Raw genomic sequence first — 15,673 nt, 5'->3', positions numbered from 1 at the left:
CCCCAACGGCAACACTAAGTTTAATTATTGTAGTAGATCTCACATCAACTAGAGATTAAGACATTTTATAGTATATAAGTGAGTGCAAACCTCACCTTATAAGCTGGTTTTATGAGGTTGAGTTAGACTTAAAGTCTACTTCTTAATATGGTATTAGAGCCATTTCGAGCCTATCCTAGCGATTGTTTGTTGGGCTTATTAGGCCACCTGCTATCGGTCCATTATTAGACCACCCATAATATATAGTCCCATGCACGAGTTGGTGGCCTCAGCGTGAGGGAAGTGTGTTGGAGATCCCACATCGACTGGAAGTAGGACATTTCATAGTATATAAGTGGGTGCAAACCTCACCTTATAAGCCATTTTTATGAGGTTGAGTTAAACTTAAAGTCCACTTTTTTATGAGGTTTATCCTCTCACAAAGGTCTTTCTTGAGGTTGAAAACTCTCAAATGAAAAAAGGTCAAAGCCTTAAACACTTGATCTTAATGGAAACCGCAAGAAAAATTAAGGAAGAAATACAAAAGACAATCAAGGAAAGCTTAAGCAAGAAAAGCTAAACGAAATTTTAGAAAGAGAATATGACAAAACATGAAAAGGAAGACAAGCAAGAAAAAGGCACACAAAAAGATTTTAAGATACTTACTAAACTTTTAACAATGAAACTTTTTCTTTAGATATTGTTAAAGCAAAAGGATAAAAATTCCACAATGGTTGAAATCAATTTGCCAATCAAGTTGAACCCAAACTTTTGAAATGTTTTTCTTTAAGAAAAAGGAACCTCAATTTGCGCTTCACACTTCTCTTTTTTTTATACTAGTTTTTTAATTATAGAAATGAAATGTCCATAGTTTTGATCATGCATATTTTCCAATAACTCCAATTTTCACAAAAACTTTGGGATTCAAAATAATTGATCACTTGAAATCTTTTGTTTGGAACTTAAATCTACTTCTACTAGAACAAGTTTCTAATTACTTATAAAATTTTACAATTAAAAGCAAATCAATTAGAAGCAATAATATAAGGACTCCTAGACCACTAAAGAACATATGACTCAAGGCAAAAGAGGCAAGAACAATAAAAGACATAAAGGAACATTCAAAAAACGAACAAAGCTAATGAATAACAATAATGCCGAATTGAAAAGCAAGAAAGTAAAGGGCTGAAATTAAATGTGCTTGAATGTAAAGACAAGAAAATAAAGGTGCTTGAATGTAAAGAGAAGAAATTAAAGGTGCTTGAATGTAAAGACAAAAAATTAAAGGTACTTGAATGTAAAGACAAGGAATTAAAGATGCAAGAAAGTAAAGTGTCAATCAACTCTAAATAAGATAAGCTAAAAAACCAAAGCTCTGAATACCACATGATGTGAGTTGATTTTAGATGTTTTCTTTTAGGTGACACTTTACTTTAAAATTGAGATTTTAGGAGTTAATGGTGATGACCTTAGGAAAATTCCCACTGGACACTGACTTAACCAAGTGGTTAAGTAGGTGTGAAGGTGCATTTCACAAAAAGGCAAAGATAAAAAGACATTGTATGGTGACATGAATGCAATTGCCGAAATAAAGAAGAAAACTAGGAAACATTAATGGAAAGGAAACATGAAGGAAATGGAAGAAGAAACTTGTGGAAGTGGTGGTGGGTGGTCACGCCACTTGATGGGTGGAAACCACTAAGATAAGTGTTAGGCCGCCACTTGAGAGTTTCATTCTCATCAAGATAAGACCAAAAGGAAGAGGAGACAATACTCACTCAAGCTCTCACAATATTTGTGCAAAGTAACTTTTCTGTTCAATTTCAACATGTCAAATATAATGGCTAGGCCTCCTATTTATAGGTGAAGGAGCCTTGGAAAAAAAGAAAGAGGGGTAGGATGAGAAAAGGGAAAAAATGGTCAGCCTTAGGGTTTGACTAAGTCAAACCTGCATCCTAGGTTTGTCCTTCTAGAAACTAGGTCAAATTGTCTTCCTAAAGGGCTAGGAACAAGATAAAATGATACCTACACCCCCTATTATGCTAAAGGAACCTTATTCTAGCCTATATTTGCTATTTGGACCCCTAAAGTGAGCCCAAATTATTTACAACTTGTTTTATTCTTTAAGAAGACCAACAAGAAGAACATTAGATGCTCTGGTTTGTGTCCATTTCTTCTTCTGGTGAGGTCTGCTAAATCCTTGGTAAGGTCTTCACTTGATTGTTGAGATGACTTCTCATAGTGTGCATCATTGATCATCTCGTTGTTAGCTTGGTTTGCATCATGCTTACTCATGAATACTATGTCCAAACCTCATGAAGTGTGGAACAATGCAAGTTGTTATCAAATGATATTGTATACAAAAAAGAAAGGAGTTGAAGCTACCAGGTATAAAAAAAAAATTGGTTTCAAAGTTAATTAATAATAAATTCCTTGTATGACATATGCCTGTTTTGGTAGGTCTTCAAATTGAAGATCTTGAATTACAAAATCTTTGTCTTCTACAAGTAAAAGAATTATTAATTTCAAATGGTAAGTCTTTAAAAGACTTCAGTTGTCTACCAAAACCCATTCATTTAGATTCTTTTATTTATGAGAATAGATTTATTATTGATTAATTAAATTATGATAAAATAAGCATGTATGAAATATATTCATCTCTGTTTCAATGTCTTATTGTTGAGCAAGTGGATGTCTGCAAGAATATCATGATGGAATTACTTTTCGAAGTTGACGGATTTTTTTTCTTATACGGATATGGTGGCACAGGAAAAAATTTTATATGAGAACATTGTCCACTTCCATTAGATCAAAAGGGATGATTGTGTTAAATGTAGCTTCTAGTGATATTGCTTCCTATTTACTTCCAGGAGGGAAAACAACTCATTCTACATTTTGCATTCCATTGTTAACAGAGGAGGAATCAACCTTCAACATAACTCAAGGAAGTCTTCGTGTGAGGTTGTTGTTTCAAATTAAATTAATTATATGGGATGAAGTTCAAATGATGAATAGGTTATGTTTTGAAGCTTTGGAAAAAACTTTAATGGACGTTATGAGGGCTGAAAGTGAAGAAAACAGTCATAAACCTTTTGGTGGTAAAGTCATTGTATTGGGAGGATATTTTAGGCAGATTTTGTCTGTTGTCAAAAATGGATCAAGATATGACATTGTCAAGGAAACAATAAACTACTATGAATTATGGAAACATTGCAAAGTCTTGAAACTTATAGAGAATATGAGATTAAGCAATGAGAAATCACTCGAAACTACAGTAGATTGGATCCTTCAGATTGGAGATGGAGATATGAACTTAAATGAAGTTGGTGAAGCAACTATTGAAATACCAGAAGAAATTTTAATCGAAAATACTGAACAACCTTTATTGAACTTTGTTGAATTTGTTTATCCCTCATACAGAATGTGACCTCTGCTAGATCTTTTGATGATGGCGCAATACTTTGTCTTACAACTGAATGTATAGACCAAGTCAATGAGTTTATCTTATCTTTAATACCCAAAGAAGAAATTAGTTATTTATGTTCAGACATACATTTCCAATCTGATGAACAACAAAATGTTCAAGTGGAGTGGTGTACATAAGAACTTTTGAATGATATCATATGCTCAAGAATTCCTAATCATTGTGTTAAACTAAAAGTCGGAGTTTCGGTGATGCTTCTAAGGAATATTGATCAAGCGAATGGATCGTGTAATGGATCAAGATTACAAGTCAATAACTTGGGAAGAATGTTATAGGTGCCACAATGATTACAAGAAAAATATTGGTGATAGAATATTTATTCCTAAAATGAACTTGATTCCTTCTGATTTAGGCCTGCCTTTTAATTTTCAGAGAAGACAATTCCTAATAACTTTGTGCTTTGCAATGAAAATAAATAAAAGCTCAAATCAAACGCTTTTTTAAAGTTGGCCTATATCCACCACGTCCAATATTTACACATCGGCAATTATATGACGTTGTTTCCAAAGTTAAATCTAAAAAATGGTTGAAAATCTTGATTTTGGATGAAGATGAAAATACAAGTAATTCAACTACTAATGTGGTCTACAAGGAAATATTTGAAGATCTTTAAAACATTGTTACAGTCATACATATCAAGTATCAACATTCTTTAATCCATAAATAATTTTATTTTTTATTTCTTTGTTCTGGTATATGAAGCTAACAATTTCTATCCATTATTATTTTTAATAACAGGTTTCTTTCATTTTTCTGATTTTAAGTTTTTCAACAAGACGAAGTAATGTTAATGTGCTTTGTAACCCCAACTGTGATTATCCAGTACAAACTATAATACAGTCATTATAGTTTACATAGGTTTTGTTACATACTGCTCTATAATAACAGTGGTCATGTGTGAAATTTGATTATTTTTGTATTATTTTAGTTTCATATAACAATACATTGCATATGAACATTTGTTTACAACATTCATTATGCATTCATACACATAATTATGTATTAAAAGTTTAGGTAAGTTTGAAAAACTAAATGTCGTAATGCATAAACTCAGGAATATTGTGGTTTGTTGACAAACTCAAGCAGCAGAGGTACCACACATACTTGCTTAGTATGGTATAGACAAAAATGAATACACACCTCTATTAATAAAATATATTATATCATTTTCTTTTATCTTATTTTTTCTAACACTATTAACCTCAATTTTATGTTTACTTTAAACTACTAAGACAAAATCTATGACATGTACTAAATCATTCTTCATAATTTATAACTTTTTCTTTGTGTTATTAATGGTATATAAGGTTATATGTGTTTGTAGATATGTTTTTTTTTCAGTTTTTTTTGTCATGTAATTAACATGTTGTGCTAATTCATATGTGTTGACATTAATATCATATTGCTCAATACTCATATTATGACAGCTAAAGAAAAGCAGCTATGTACTCCATTTGCTATTGTTTTTTCATTTTGTTGTATGACTAAGTAGCTCTTCTTTGATAAAGCTTTAATCAATGTAATATATTTTCCAATACCTCATACTTTGAAATTGTTATTGTAAAAATAATTTTACTTATTTCATGCCACTTATTGCAAAATTGTTGTATATAGTACTTGTTACGTATAGTTATAAATTTGCTACCTTGTTTCTCCGACAATACTTTGCTATAATTCACAATCTACTCCATTATTTCAAAACTATTTATTTAATAATATGAAGTCATCAACATATGTTTTCAAAATTAATTCACACATATAGGTTTATATATTTTATGTTCTGGCTTGCTATCTTATGAAGAATGAGTTGACTTCTTTCCATGTGGTTAACATGTAAAATAAGGCAGCTACACCAATATATTATTCTTAAATTTTGATTCTTCATTACTACGTCATGTTCATATGTTGTATCAAGATCTTGTATTTTTGCAGTTGTCAAAGAACTTAATCAGACTCATATAGAAAATAAAAATCCATGTTTGATACCAAAAACGAAAAAAATAAAAGGTATATTTAATTCATATATTATTTTATTTGTTTGTTTAATACATGTTATTTAATTCTTTTTGTAACCACACACAAATTCCAAAACGTACCATATTCAAAGCGAACACTCTCCAACCATCCCTCTTGAAATCGTGCCGTCTTGAAACTGTACAATCCTTAAAACATGCAATCTTGAAATTGTTGGAATACAAACATGATATTTATTACACCCACATCTAATACCTGACTATATATACTCTTCATATCTCTCTGCATTGTCTGTATTTTTATTGTTTGTGTATTATTGAATTAAGGAGAAATGTTGAGCACACAAACAATGGCCAAACCAGACAATAGGGTCTTCTTTGGGTGCATGAGTATCCAACATCAAGTATGTTATTTTTTTTTCTTCTATCAATTGTAATATTTTGAACTGTTAAAAACGTTAGATAATTTTATATAGATACAAATATTTACAAGTAATTTGATAATGTTGACTATGTATTTGTTATCCAATTTAGAGGAGAATTTAATTACGAATGGTTCTTAGAAGACCATAAAGAAAATGTACATACAATCACCTATAATATAGACCTTCTTAAACCACCAATTACCAATGGATGGTCAAACTTACAAAAGTTTTATGGTTTCAATGAAACCATCTTATTCTTTTTCTATGTGGCCAACTCCTATTTTTATATTATTCCGTTTAAAAGATAAAAGATAGTTCGTGCCATTTGCAGTCACAACATACATATGTCTTATATGAGGATAAATAAATAAAAATTTAAATTCATGAACTCAAAATCTAGAGAAATTCTATCAATACACTTCTTCACTTATATTTTTAAAGCAATTATTAATTGTAATTTATTAAAAAAATACAAAAAATTATTGCATCATTTCTATTTTCTATTTTATTAAATATTTTTCCTAATTTTATAATTTGTAATAACTTTAACTAATAGTAAATAATGTGATAAAAAGTAATACACAAGAGTTTTAGGTACGTTAAAATTAACTCAATAAAAATTTGGTGCCTCATACCCCTAAACTAAATCACTCTACTAGTTTCATATTAGAACCCTTTAGTAAATACTAAAATTTCAAGGGAGGCATTACCTCGCATAATATATAAATCATAAAGACTTCCAAACCTTAAAATTTTAGGTTGAAAATAATATTAAATTTTCTTATGTTGTTGATTCATGTTGGTGCCCTCGATTTGCCCAACATCAATAAACATTGACTAATTGCAAATGTAGCATTACTTAGCTATTGATCCGAATAAAGAATCACTCTTAATTTAAAGTCTAAACTGCATCATATTTGATCACGCAATCATATAAACGTGACCCAAGAAATTCTGCAACCTCAGGATGTTTTACCTATAAAATAATGACAATAAAAAAATAATTAAGATGCATCAGAATCAAATTTTCATTTGTTAAGAAGCAAGTAAAAAGAATGATAAAATGCATCACCATAGCAATCTTGAGGGAATCACATTTAAACTGAGCATAGAGATTTGTTTCTATTCCACGACCCTGTCAAGAGAAACTAAGTTGGAGCAAGAATTGAAGAAACTAAGAACCCAAAACTTGAGCTTAAAACTTGCTTAACCTAGCTGTAGGAGCATGCAACTAGTCTAAGTTAACAAAACAGAAAGTATATACAATGAAGGAATAGCTTACCATCCCTTCTAAGATGACAAGATCTACATCATTGGTGAGGCATGCTAGTTCCTGTGACACCCTTGTAAGGTCAATAATCTGGAATCCGTTGAACAAAACAAGAAACAAATAGTTAATGTTCAGTAGACACCATACATACAAGTGAAGAATTGGCAAGATAGGTCAATAACTATATAGAAACTAGACTTTCCTAATATAACAAATTTTCTTACAGGTAAATCATTCCCAGAGTTGGCAATTAAAAGATTTGAAGTAGAGACACCCATCAGACATCCTTCTTCATCCTTTAACTAGAAATCAACATGATGGAGTCAGGAAAGAGTTTTGTCATATCATAAACAACAAGAGTTAATTGTTTTTTTTCCTTACCCTTGATATAATTTCAGTTAGCTCAGAGTAAGTGACATCATTGAGGGAAGGTAAGTCATTAGCAGCCAATATAACCTGCATGCAAATCACATAAAATATATTGAAGCAGGCAACCGTAAGAGCTGCATGAAAAGCAACTTCAAATTCAAGCAGAACTTAAAAGTGAAGTGCTGCAAAGCAGTTAAAGAAGAATCATGTCATGACCAAGAATAGTTAGGCGAATCTAGTTAAATTATTATTAATAATTAAGAGAAATCTAGTTCCTCTAACTTCCTTATGATGCACAATAAATTTCAAGTATTTCAATACATTGATACACTGTGTTCAATGATAAAAAGCTACCACTATCCTTCCCTGTCCCTCCCCCATTTCAAAACAAAAAAAATATATTAAACATAAGAAAAGAGAGATGGACTACAGCTGACAAAATTAGTTATGGTATAAGTTTTAAACTGCCTGATCAGAAAAAATATATGAAAGAGAATAGAAATGCCGGAAAACCTGACTCCCACGCCGAAGGAGCTCCCTGGCAAATGGCAAAATACCCAAAATGATATCAGCACCCGAGTTATCAACAAAAATTATCACCTGCCAATGTAAAACAATTAATTAGAGCATGACCATGCTTAAAATACAGAAGAAGGCAAAAATATATCATAAAGTTGTCCCTCATTATAGCCACATGACACTTGCCTTCTTCCAGGACTTCTTGCTCCATTTCATTTTGAAAGTTTCAAGGTCATCAATAACCCAAGGTCGAGGGACAAGATTTTGACATGTAGATAAAAAGGACACTCCATCCTTGGAGAAAACCTCTGCAAGCTTCAAGAAATTGAAGGAATTAAAAGGTAACCCATCAACTACAGGTAGTTTATATGATCCCCCAAACACTGGCATGATTGTAATAAATAACAAAATCTGTCTTTTTCAATTAGGAAAATAAATTTCGAATGAAGTTAATTTTGACACATTTCTGATTTCACACTCAAGTAGTGAACCTATTGTTGTGGACAACGTTGATAGATTAAGAATGGGTAAGTACTGTCATATTTCATCTTAAAACCAGTTAGTATTATGCAAAGTTGTCCATACAGGTAATTACCAAGAAATACTACTAACAACTAGTCAAGCACTATCAATGTCAATTCACTGTATCCACGCCATGTGAACTACAATATTCAAGATTAACTAAACCATACCAAACAATAGGAAAGTGGAGCAATACAGGTTTGGTACAATAACAAAGAACAATAAGCAAGAAAAACCATGAACAAATAGGTCAGTCCAATATGTATCAAGACTTGTGGTTTTAGTTTTTGACAAGTAATGAGTGAAGCAGAGTCACATTCCAAGTGAGAGGCTGAGTGAAATAATTCAGTTGCAGCATGTGGGATAAGAATTGCTGCCTCATATCAGCTTGCTACAACTTAAAGCATTCGAAGGAAGATTTCTAACCAAAGGATTCAAGGCACTGGCGGAAGGGGAAAAGAACCAAGGAAGAAAATGCCGAGAGAAGTGAGAACTCCCCCCTTTTCCCTCCTTCTCTCTAAACTTTCTTCTTCACCTCTCAACTTCATTCAGCATAAGTAATTTCAATGTAATTATGTAATTGATATGCATGTTTATAGCTACTTTTCCTTGAGTAATGATAAGTGTGATAATAACTTGTTTATTCATATGAATTGAACCTCTTTATTTGTATTTATGCTATGAACTTTGTTCATTTGATGTTGAAAATCATGGTTTAAATATTTTTTGGATATAGAAGTGATTACTACTTATTTTCTATCGTTTTTGTTTTGTAGAGAATGGAAGCTTGAAGCCAAGGAAGGAGGAAGTTAATTCGGGACCTTCTCAACCAACAACCAAGAGCATCACTCAGCGAGAAGAACGTTGAACAACTCACTGAGCCAGCAGTGCATTCGCTGAGCGAGATTGAAAAGTTTGCATTGTTTAAAAAGTTGTTTCTCACCCAACGAGAGTCCACTTTTTGGAAGTGGATTAAAAAGTGAAAACTTAACGTGTTGCGGAACTTTTGGAGGGAACACAAGTTGAAGGAGCTGATGCACGAGAGGAAATTCAAGCTCCTCGTTTTCTGGGCAAATTTTTGTACTCCAAATGTCTAGGAGTAGCTAACTAGTCAATTCATTAGGTTGGATGTAATGAATTTATTCTATATTTAGTTTTTCCACTGCAATATAAATATCTTTACATGACTCTTCTGTTCTTTCTTGATGCTTTATGTTGCATTGTTTGTTGGGTTGTTTCTAAACATTGGAAAATGCTTTTAAAACTTAGTCTTTAAGATTGAACAAATTAGGGATTTAATTCTAGACATAATTTTATCTCTTGGTCATTCTATACACTTATCCTTCATGCAAATCTTGTGTAAAAAGAACTAAGGAATTAATATTTTCGCATTAAGGTTTATCATCTCTAAGGAATTAGGGCTAGTGATCTTCTTGTGAATGTCAGAGTTTTGTTAGAGATATGTTGGTTAGAAAACGTACATTGAGTTGAGTTCATGAACCCTAGTAGTGAATATTTATCTTTGTTAAGTAATATAGTCTAAGGTTTGGTTGTTTTGAATGTTTTGACTCCAATCTTTAAATTCAAATGAACTAATGCCTTTAAGTATTTAGTCCAAATTAGTAAAATTTCACGCAAATCTCTTAGGAAACAATAAATAGACTTTTCAATTTTATTACTTGTAGGATTTGGTACACTTGCCAAGGAGTTAACAAGTTTTTGAACAACTCGGGAACAATAGTAGAAGAAGAAGGCATAGTATGGAAGTCAAAGAAGCTAGTCAAGCAGCAACAACTGTTGAACCTATACCACTTTCCTCTACAAAGCAAGAAAAGGAAGATATGGCAGAGAATCAGAATAGAGATGGTGGACGCCAACAAGGAAAATGTACTTTGGAAGACTATGCCACTTTTTCAAACCTCTAAACTTCAATAGTATTGCTAGGCCAATGGTGAATGCAGCAAACATGGAAATGAAGTTGACTCTAATACATCTAGTTCAAAACAACCAGTATCATGGGTTGTCTGAATCCATATACTCATTTGGCAATATTTCTGAAGGTATGTAACACGATGAAGATCCATTAGGTGCTCAATGAAGTTATTCGACTAAGTCTTTTCCATTTTCATTGGCTAGTGGTGCCAAAACTTGGTTGCATTCATTTCCTAAAAATAGCCTCACTAATGGATTTTGTCATTTTAGATATGAAGGAGGACTCTGATGCCCACCTTATATTGGGGACACCGTTCATGGAGACTGCTAGAGTCGTTATTGATTGATCTAGATGATGGTCATTTCAAGGTGCATGTTCAAGATGAAACAGTGACTTTGAATGTCTTAGAAGCTATGAAACATCCTGGAGATAGTGACAATTATTTTAGAGTGGAAGTGTTGGAAGAAGTGATTGAAACTGCTAAGAACCAAATGCATTTGAAATCCCCACTTGAGAGAGTGTAAATTGAGGCATGTGATGACTTAACCTTGGAAGAAGCAGAGGTTGAAGAGGTGACCAAGCAATTAGAGAAGCTTAAAGAGATAACGCTCAGTGTTAAATTGGAGAAGCTGGATAAAGGAAATTGTGATGATAAAAGCCAGCTTGAGATGAAAATGTTGCTTACTCACCTCAAGTATGATTTATTAGACGGAGAAGTTAAGAAGTCGGTCATAACTAACAACTATCTCTCAAGAATTAATTGAAGAACAGAAGTTGGTGAAGGTATTCAAGGCAAATCAAGGAGATATAGGATGACACATATCTGACCTTAAGGAGAAAAGTCCGGCCTATTGCATGCACAAGATCATGTTAGAAAAAGACTACAAGCCCATAGCATAACTGCAAAGGAGATTGAATTCAACTATGAAGAAAGTAGTGAGAAAGGAAGTACTTAACCGTTTAGAAGCTGGAATGATTTATCCAATCTTTGATAGTGCATGGGTTAGTCCAGTGCATGTGGTACCAAAGAAAGGAAGAATATTGTCATCCAAAACAAGAAGAACGAGTTGATTCCTACTATGACAATCAATGGGTGGAGGATAAGTATTGTTATGTTAGAGATATGTTGGTTAGAAAGCATACATTGAGTTGAGTTCATGCAATCCAACCCTAGTGAATATTTTCTCTTTGTTGAGTAATATAATCTATGGTTAGGTTGTTTTGAACGTTTGAATTTAGAATTATCATCACTCTTTAAATTTGAATGAAAAGATGTTTTTCAGTCTGTAGTCTAAATTAGTAAAATTTCACATTAGCTAAACAAACACAAATCTCTTAGGAAACGATACTTTTGCACTTTCCAATTTTACTACTTGTATGATTTGGTACACTATATCAACTCCGTATTAACTGAGCCTTTTCAATGTTTTTGAGATTTATTATACTAAGGATCATTACTCCTTAGGTGAACAAATTTATATATAGAAAATCAACATACCTGTGTTGCACCAAGATCAAATATATTTCCTGCAAAAATTCCTCTAACTAAATTCTCTAGGCGTTTCTCTTCATCTTCAATGGCATCATTAAGACGAACAACATTCTCAAATAAGGACATGGCATTTGTATTCTCTACATCCTGTAGCATTCAATCAGAGAGAAATTACAAATCTTGAGCAAAATAAAACAACATTGTTCATTGAGAGTCACAACTCACAAGACCCTATTGAAAACTAATGATGTTTAGCTTCTTCAAATAGGTTAACATAAATTTGGCCTCCATTAAGAGAAGAATGCCATTAAATTTCACTATATTAAGTGAGATCTTACATTATTTCAACCCCCTATAATCAGATATACTCATGCTTGTTTTCAATATTTTAGCTGAATAGTATTAGCTTTTAGCCCACAGAATCCCATTCGTTAACCCTACCTTTATTTTCTTGAAGATATCTGCGAATCCCAGTTCCTTGAGGACTTGCTCACGAAGTCTGCATAGAACCTAGAACACGCGTTCCCACGAAAAAAGAGAGAAAAATAAAGGAAAATGAAGACTGAAGAAATTAGATATATGCACCAAAACTGCCGCATTTTATTTTATTATTTGATAAACACAGAAGGGGTCTGGAATGTTGTTGAAACAAAATTTGTATACAGCTAAAGAACGTACAAAGATATCAAGAGGCTCGCCTTGACCTGCAGGATCTTTCTTGAAATCTTCAAGTATTCTAGCATACCTTTTTCCAGAAAAAGTATTAAGAAATTAATTGCAATCAACAACTCCCGTGTTAATTTGAATTACTTGAAGTAAGATATTACGCAAATTAACAAGAGGTGGATAAAAACAGTATAAGCCTAAGATCCTCAAGAAACGTTATTCCTGTCAAATTTGGTTATTGAAAAAATATATAGAGGTCCTTGTCATGCAACAAACCTCTCATAGGAAGGCAGTAAGAGACCCACCTTTTAGCAAAAGTTTCAGCTTTATTCGCAGCATCAGGAACAGAAGCATCACTCTCAGCATGCTTCCTGTACCAAATCAAAGCTAAAACTTGATGTAACCAAGAAAAATTGAAATAATAGAATCCCTGCAATAATATAACAATCACACCTCACCAAACCAGGTAACGGCTACATTAATATTGTTTTCCACCAGTTGCTTCTCTGTTTACGGTATGTAATAATGAGAAGCAGCAACTACACCGTGCTAGCAAAATTAGGTTATTGGAATTGAAGCGTGATGGATAACACTGAAGCCAAAGATATCAAGTTGTTGGACACACCAACAACCAATTATTCCAAAAATATCAAGTTGTTAGACAAGGGACCACAAATGACTTTCTTATGTGTTTAACAATATAAAGAAAATCAGAACAAAACCAGTCAACTGAAAAATTAATTCGTTGTAAACTTCACTGTTTCAGTTTGCAGATCCATTTTCACTATCGATGACCATGGTCTCACTATTAAATATTTGCCAGTCACTCTGACCCAGTACTCACTAGATGTTTCAATTTCTTCCCAACACTACATCCTAATACCTAAGGTCCGAGAACAACCATGTTTGGCGTCAGTGTACCATCTACAACTAAAGGGCATGCAAGATATGGATTAGCAAAAACGAATTGTGAACCACATGTAAAGTTGTTTATTTTTATGAAAATAAAAATTTGAGCCACACCCCATTGATTTATTTTGTGGGAGAAAAAAAGAAGATAAACATACTTGAAGGTGGGGATGGTATTGTGGAGGAGATTAATCCAAGATAGCTCGGTGGAAGTGGGAATGTGTGGATCGTCGGAAGGGAACCTCCAAGGAATGGTGCTTGCTGTGTATTTCTCATTCGCCAACGACGGGAATGGCACCAACTGCGATGTACTCCCCATTGCTTCCGCTGAATTATATCAGTCACAATTATTACTGCAAGCGAGAGAGATCAACTCTGGACACAAAGTAACTCTACCTAGTTCCACATCGATTCAAGTACAATAACAAAAAACGATAATTCACAATGTAAGTGAACTTTTGTTAACAGTAATTTGTTGTTGACATTTCTTATAAGTACAACAACATGCTGTGCTTTTTGTTGGTTAGTTACAACAATGTCTATGCATGACCTAACTTTTCCTGTTTTTTCTCTTTTCTAAATAAAAATAAAATTGATGATAACAGTGTTTTGGAGGTAGTGTTACCTAGTGATTTGGAGTGAACACAAGATTTTGTGGATTGATGAATGGTCTTAGCCTTGGATGAGAGGGTAAGAGAAGAAGAAGCAAAGACAAATGAGGAGATTGATGGAGGACAATGAGGGATCAAATGCAGCTGAGTTGGTGATATTACTCCCATTGAAACTGTTACCATAGAGTTAAGTCTAGGGATGTCACTCTACTTGTACTACACAAAACAAACTATGGTGCACTATCTGGTAAAGCTCAAGAATTAAAAAATTATTTCATTTTTAATTTATTTTTATATGGAAAATGATGGTTTGACACCATTGCTCCATTTTACACCCCACTAAATATTAGTATTTAAATTATTTTTAATTTTAAAAATTATTTTAATATTTTACATTTTGTCTAATATTTTATTAAAGACATTTTCTTATTTTTAATTTTTTTTTTATTACAAATATTAATATTTTAGTGTAGGTGTAAACTGGAGCGAGATGTCAAAATATAATCACCCTTTTTATATTACTGTCTAACTTAGTTTTAGGCTGTGTTTGTTTCTCACTATGGAAAGGCGAAGATTTAATGGCCGCAGAAAGTTGGAAAACCAAGAATTTTTTTTTATAAAAACACAAAAATCGAGACAATTTTTACTTTCAAAACTTTCTTCGTAAATACGCGAAGAAAGTTGTTTACATATATATTTATTTAATTATTTTATTTTATTTTACTTTTTTACCCTTTTTATTTATATTTAAATTATTATTATTTTATTTAAAATAAAATTACAATTTAAATATTAAAAATATAATCAAAATTATAAAAAATAATTATTATAAAATAAAAATAATTAATTATATTTTATATATAATAAATTATAAATATAAAAAATAGTAAAAATAAATATATTTTTTAATAATAAAAAATAAATTTATATAATAATTATATTAATTACAAAAGAGTAAAGATAAAATAATAATATTATTTAATAGAAAAATAAGTTTTTATTAAATATTTATAATTATAAATATTTAAATAATATTTAATTAAAAATTTCTAAATATAAAAATAAATTAGTAAATTTACATTTTTATTAATTAAAAAAATATAATTTCAATCACATTCATCACATCACTCACAAACTTTCATAAACTTTCCTCACATTTTCCACTTTATTTACCTTAATCCAAACACCCTAACTTTTTTTACACTTTCTCTTCAAATCATAATAAATCCACTCCTTCATTTCCACTCTCTCATCCAAACAGAGCCTTAATGACAAATTTTTTTCGTACCATATCAATTTGCACTATTATTTTTTCAAAGTTTTAAAATTATCTTCTATTTTAAATTTAAAATCTAAAATTCAAAAAATCCAACTCAAAAATTAAAATCTCATTTCGAAAAAGTGAATTTGATAAGAAAAAAAATCATTTCGTAAAAGAAAATTTGTAATACAAAATCTCAAACTGTAGTTTAAAAAATATTTTAGAATGCAAAAATATGTTTTGGAAATCTAAATCAATAA

The 15,673-nt window shown here is 31.7% G+C and overlaps 1 protein-coding gene and 1 pseudogene across 4 annotated transcripts; one reads left to right on the top strand and one right to left on the bottom strand.

The window, feature by feature from the left end:
* Positions 1 to 2,761: 2,761 nt before the first annotated feature.
* LOC150025803 (uncharacterized) lies at positions 2,762 to 4,076 on the top strand (annotated as a pseudogene).
* A 2,522-nt stretch (positions 4,077 to 6,598) lies between these two features.
* On the bottom strand, positions 6,599 to 14,372 carry LOC137828348 (damage-control phosphatase At2g17340). 4 transcript variants are annotated; one of them, XR_016523279.1, is made up of 13 exons: positions 14,167 to 14,358; positions 13,700 to 13,868; positions 12,938 to 13,003; positions 12,645 to 12,711; positions 12,408 to 12,476; positions 11,973 to 12,113; positions 8,206 to 8,327; positions 8,014 to 8,100; positions 7,513 to 7,587; positions 7,356 to 7,433; positions 7,144 to 7,221; positions 6,934 to 6,996; positions 6,599 to 6,837 (listed from the first exon to the last, which is right to left on the bottom strand). XR_016523279.1 is itself a non-coding variant. In XM_068634872.2 (13 exons), exons 1-13 carry the CDS (start codon positions 14,333 to 14,335, stop codon positions 6,763 to 6,765), a joined length of 1,266 nt encoding a protein of 421 aa, XP_068490973.1. In that variant the 5' UTR covers positions 14,336 to 14,372; the 3' UTR covers positions 6,599 to 6,762. The 4 variants fall into 4 exon arrangements, 3 of the variants coding, with proteins under 3 accessions (XP_068490973.1, XP_068490974.1, XP_090161110.1); XM_068634872.2 differs by having other exon boundaries at positions 8,206 to 8,334; positions 14,167 to 14,372; XM_068634873.2 differs by having other exon boundaries at positions 8,206 to 8,334; positions 13,700 to 13,894; positions 14,167 to 14,333.
* Positions 14,373 to 15,673: the final 1,301 nt, after the last annotated feature.

This window comes from Phaseolus vulgaris, chromosome 7 (assembly GCF_051622355.1).
Source record: "Phaseolus vulgaris cultivar YP4 chromosome 7, ASM5162235v1, whole genome shotgun sequence".
In the NCBI taxonomy this organism is placed as follows: domain Eukaryota; kingdom Viridiplantae; phylum Streptophyta; class Magnoliopsida; order Fabales; family Fabaceae; genus Phaseolus; species Phaseolus vulgaris.
The sequence above is the reverse complement of the archived record's forward strand: the minus strand, read 5'-3'. Positions and strand labels throughout refer to the sequence as shown.

What these genes read in the sequence shown, in the direction of transcription:
- LOC137828348 (XM_068634872.2), bottom strand. Translation starts at nt 14,335, where the DNA reads ATGGTAACAGTTTCAATGGGAGTAATATCACCAACTCAGCTGCATTTG. An exon ending in TGTTCACTCCAAATCACTAG is followed by an intron (nt 13,869 to 14,166) that starts GTAACACTACCT and finishes GATATAATTCAG; the next exon opens with CGGAAGCAATGGGGAGTACA. An exon ending in ATTCCCTCAAGATTGCTATG is followed by an intron (nt 6,838 to 6,933) that starts GTGATGCATTTT and finishes ATTATTTTATAG; the next exon opens with GTAAAACATCCTGAGGTTGC.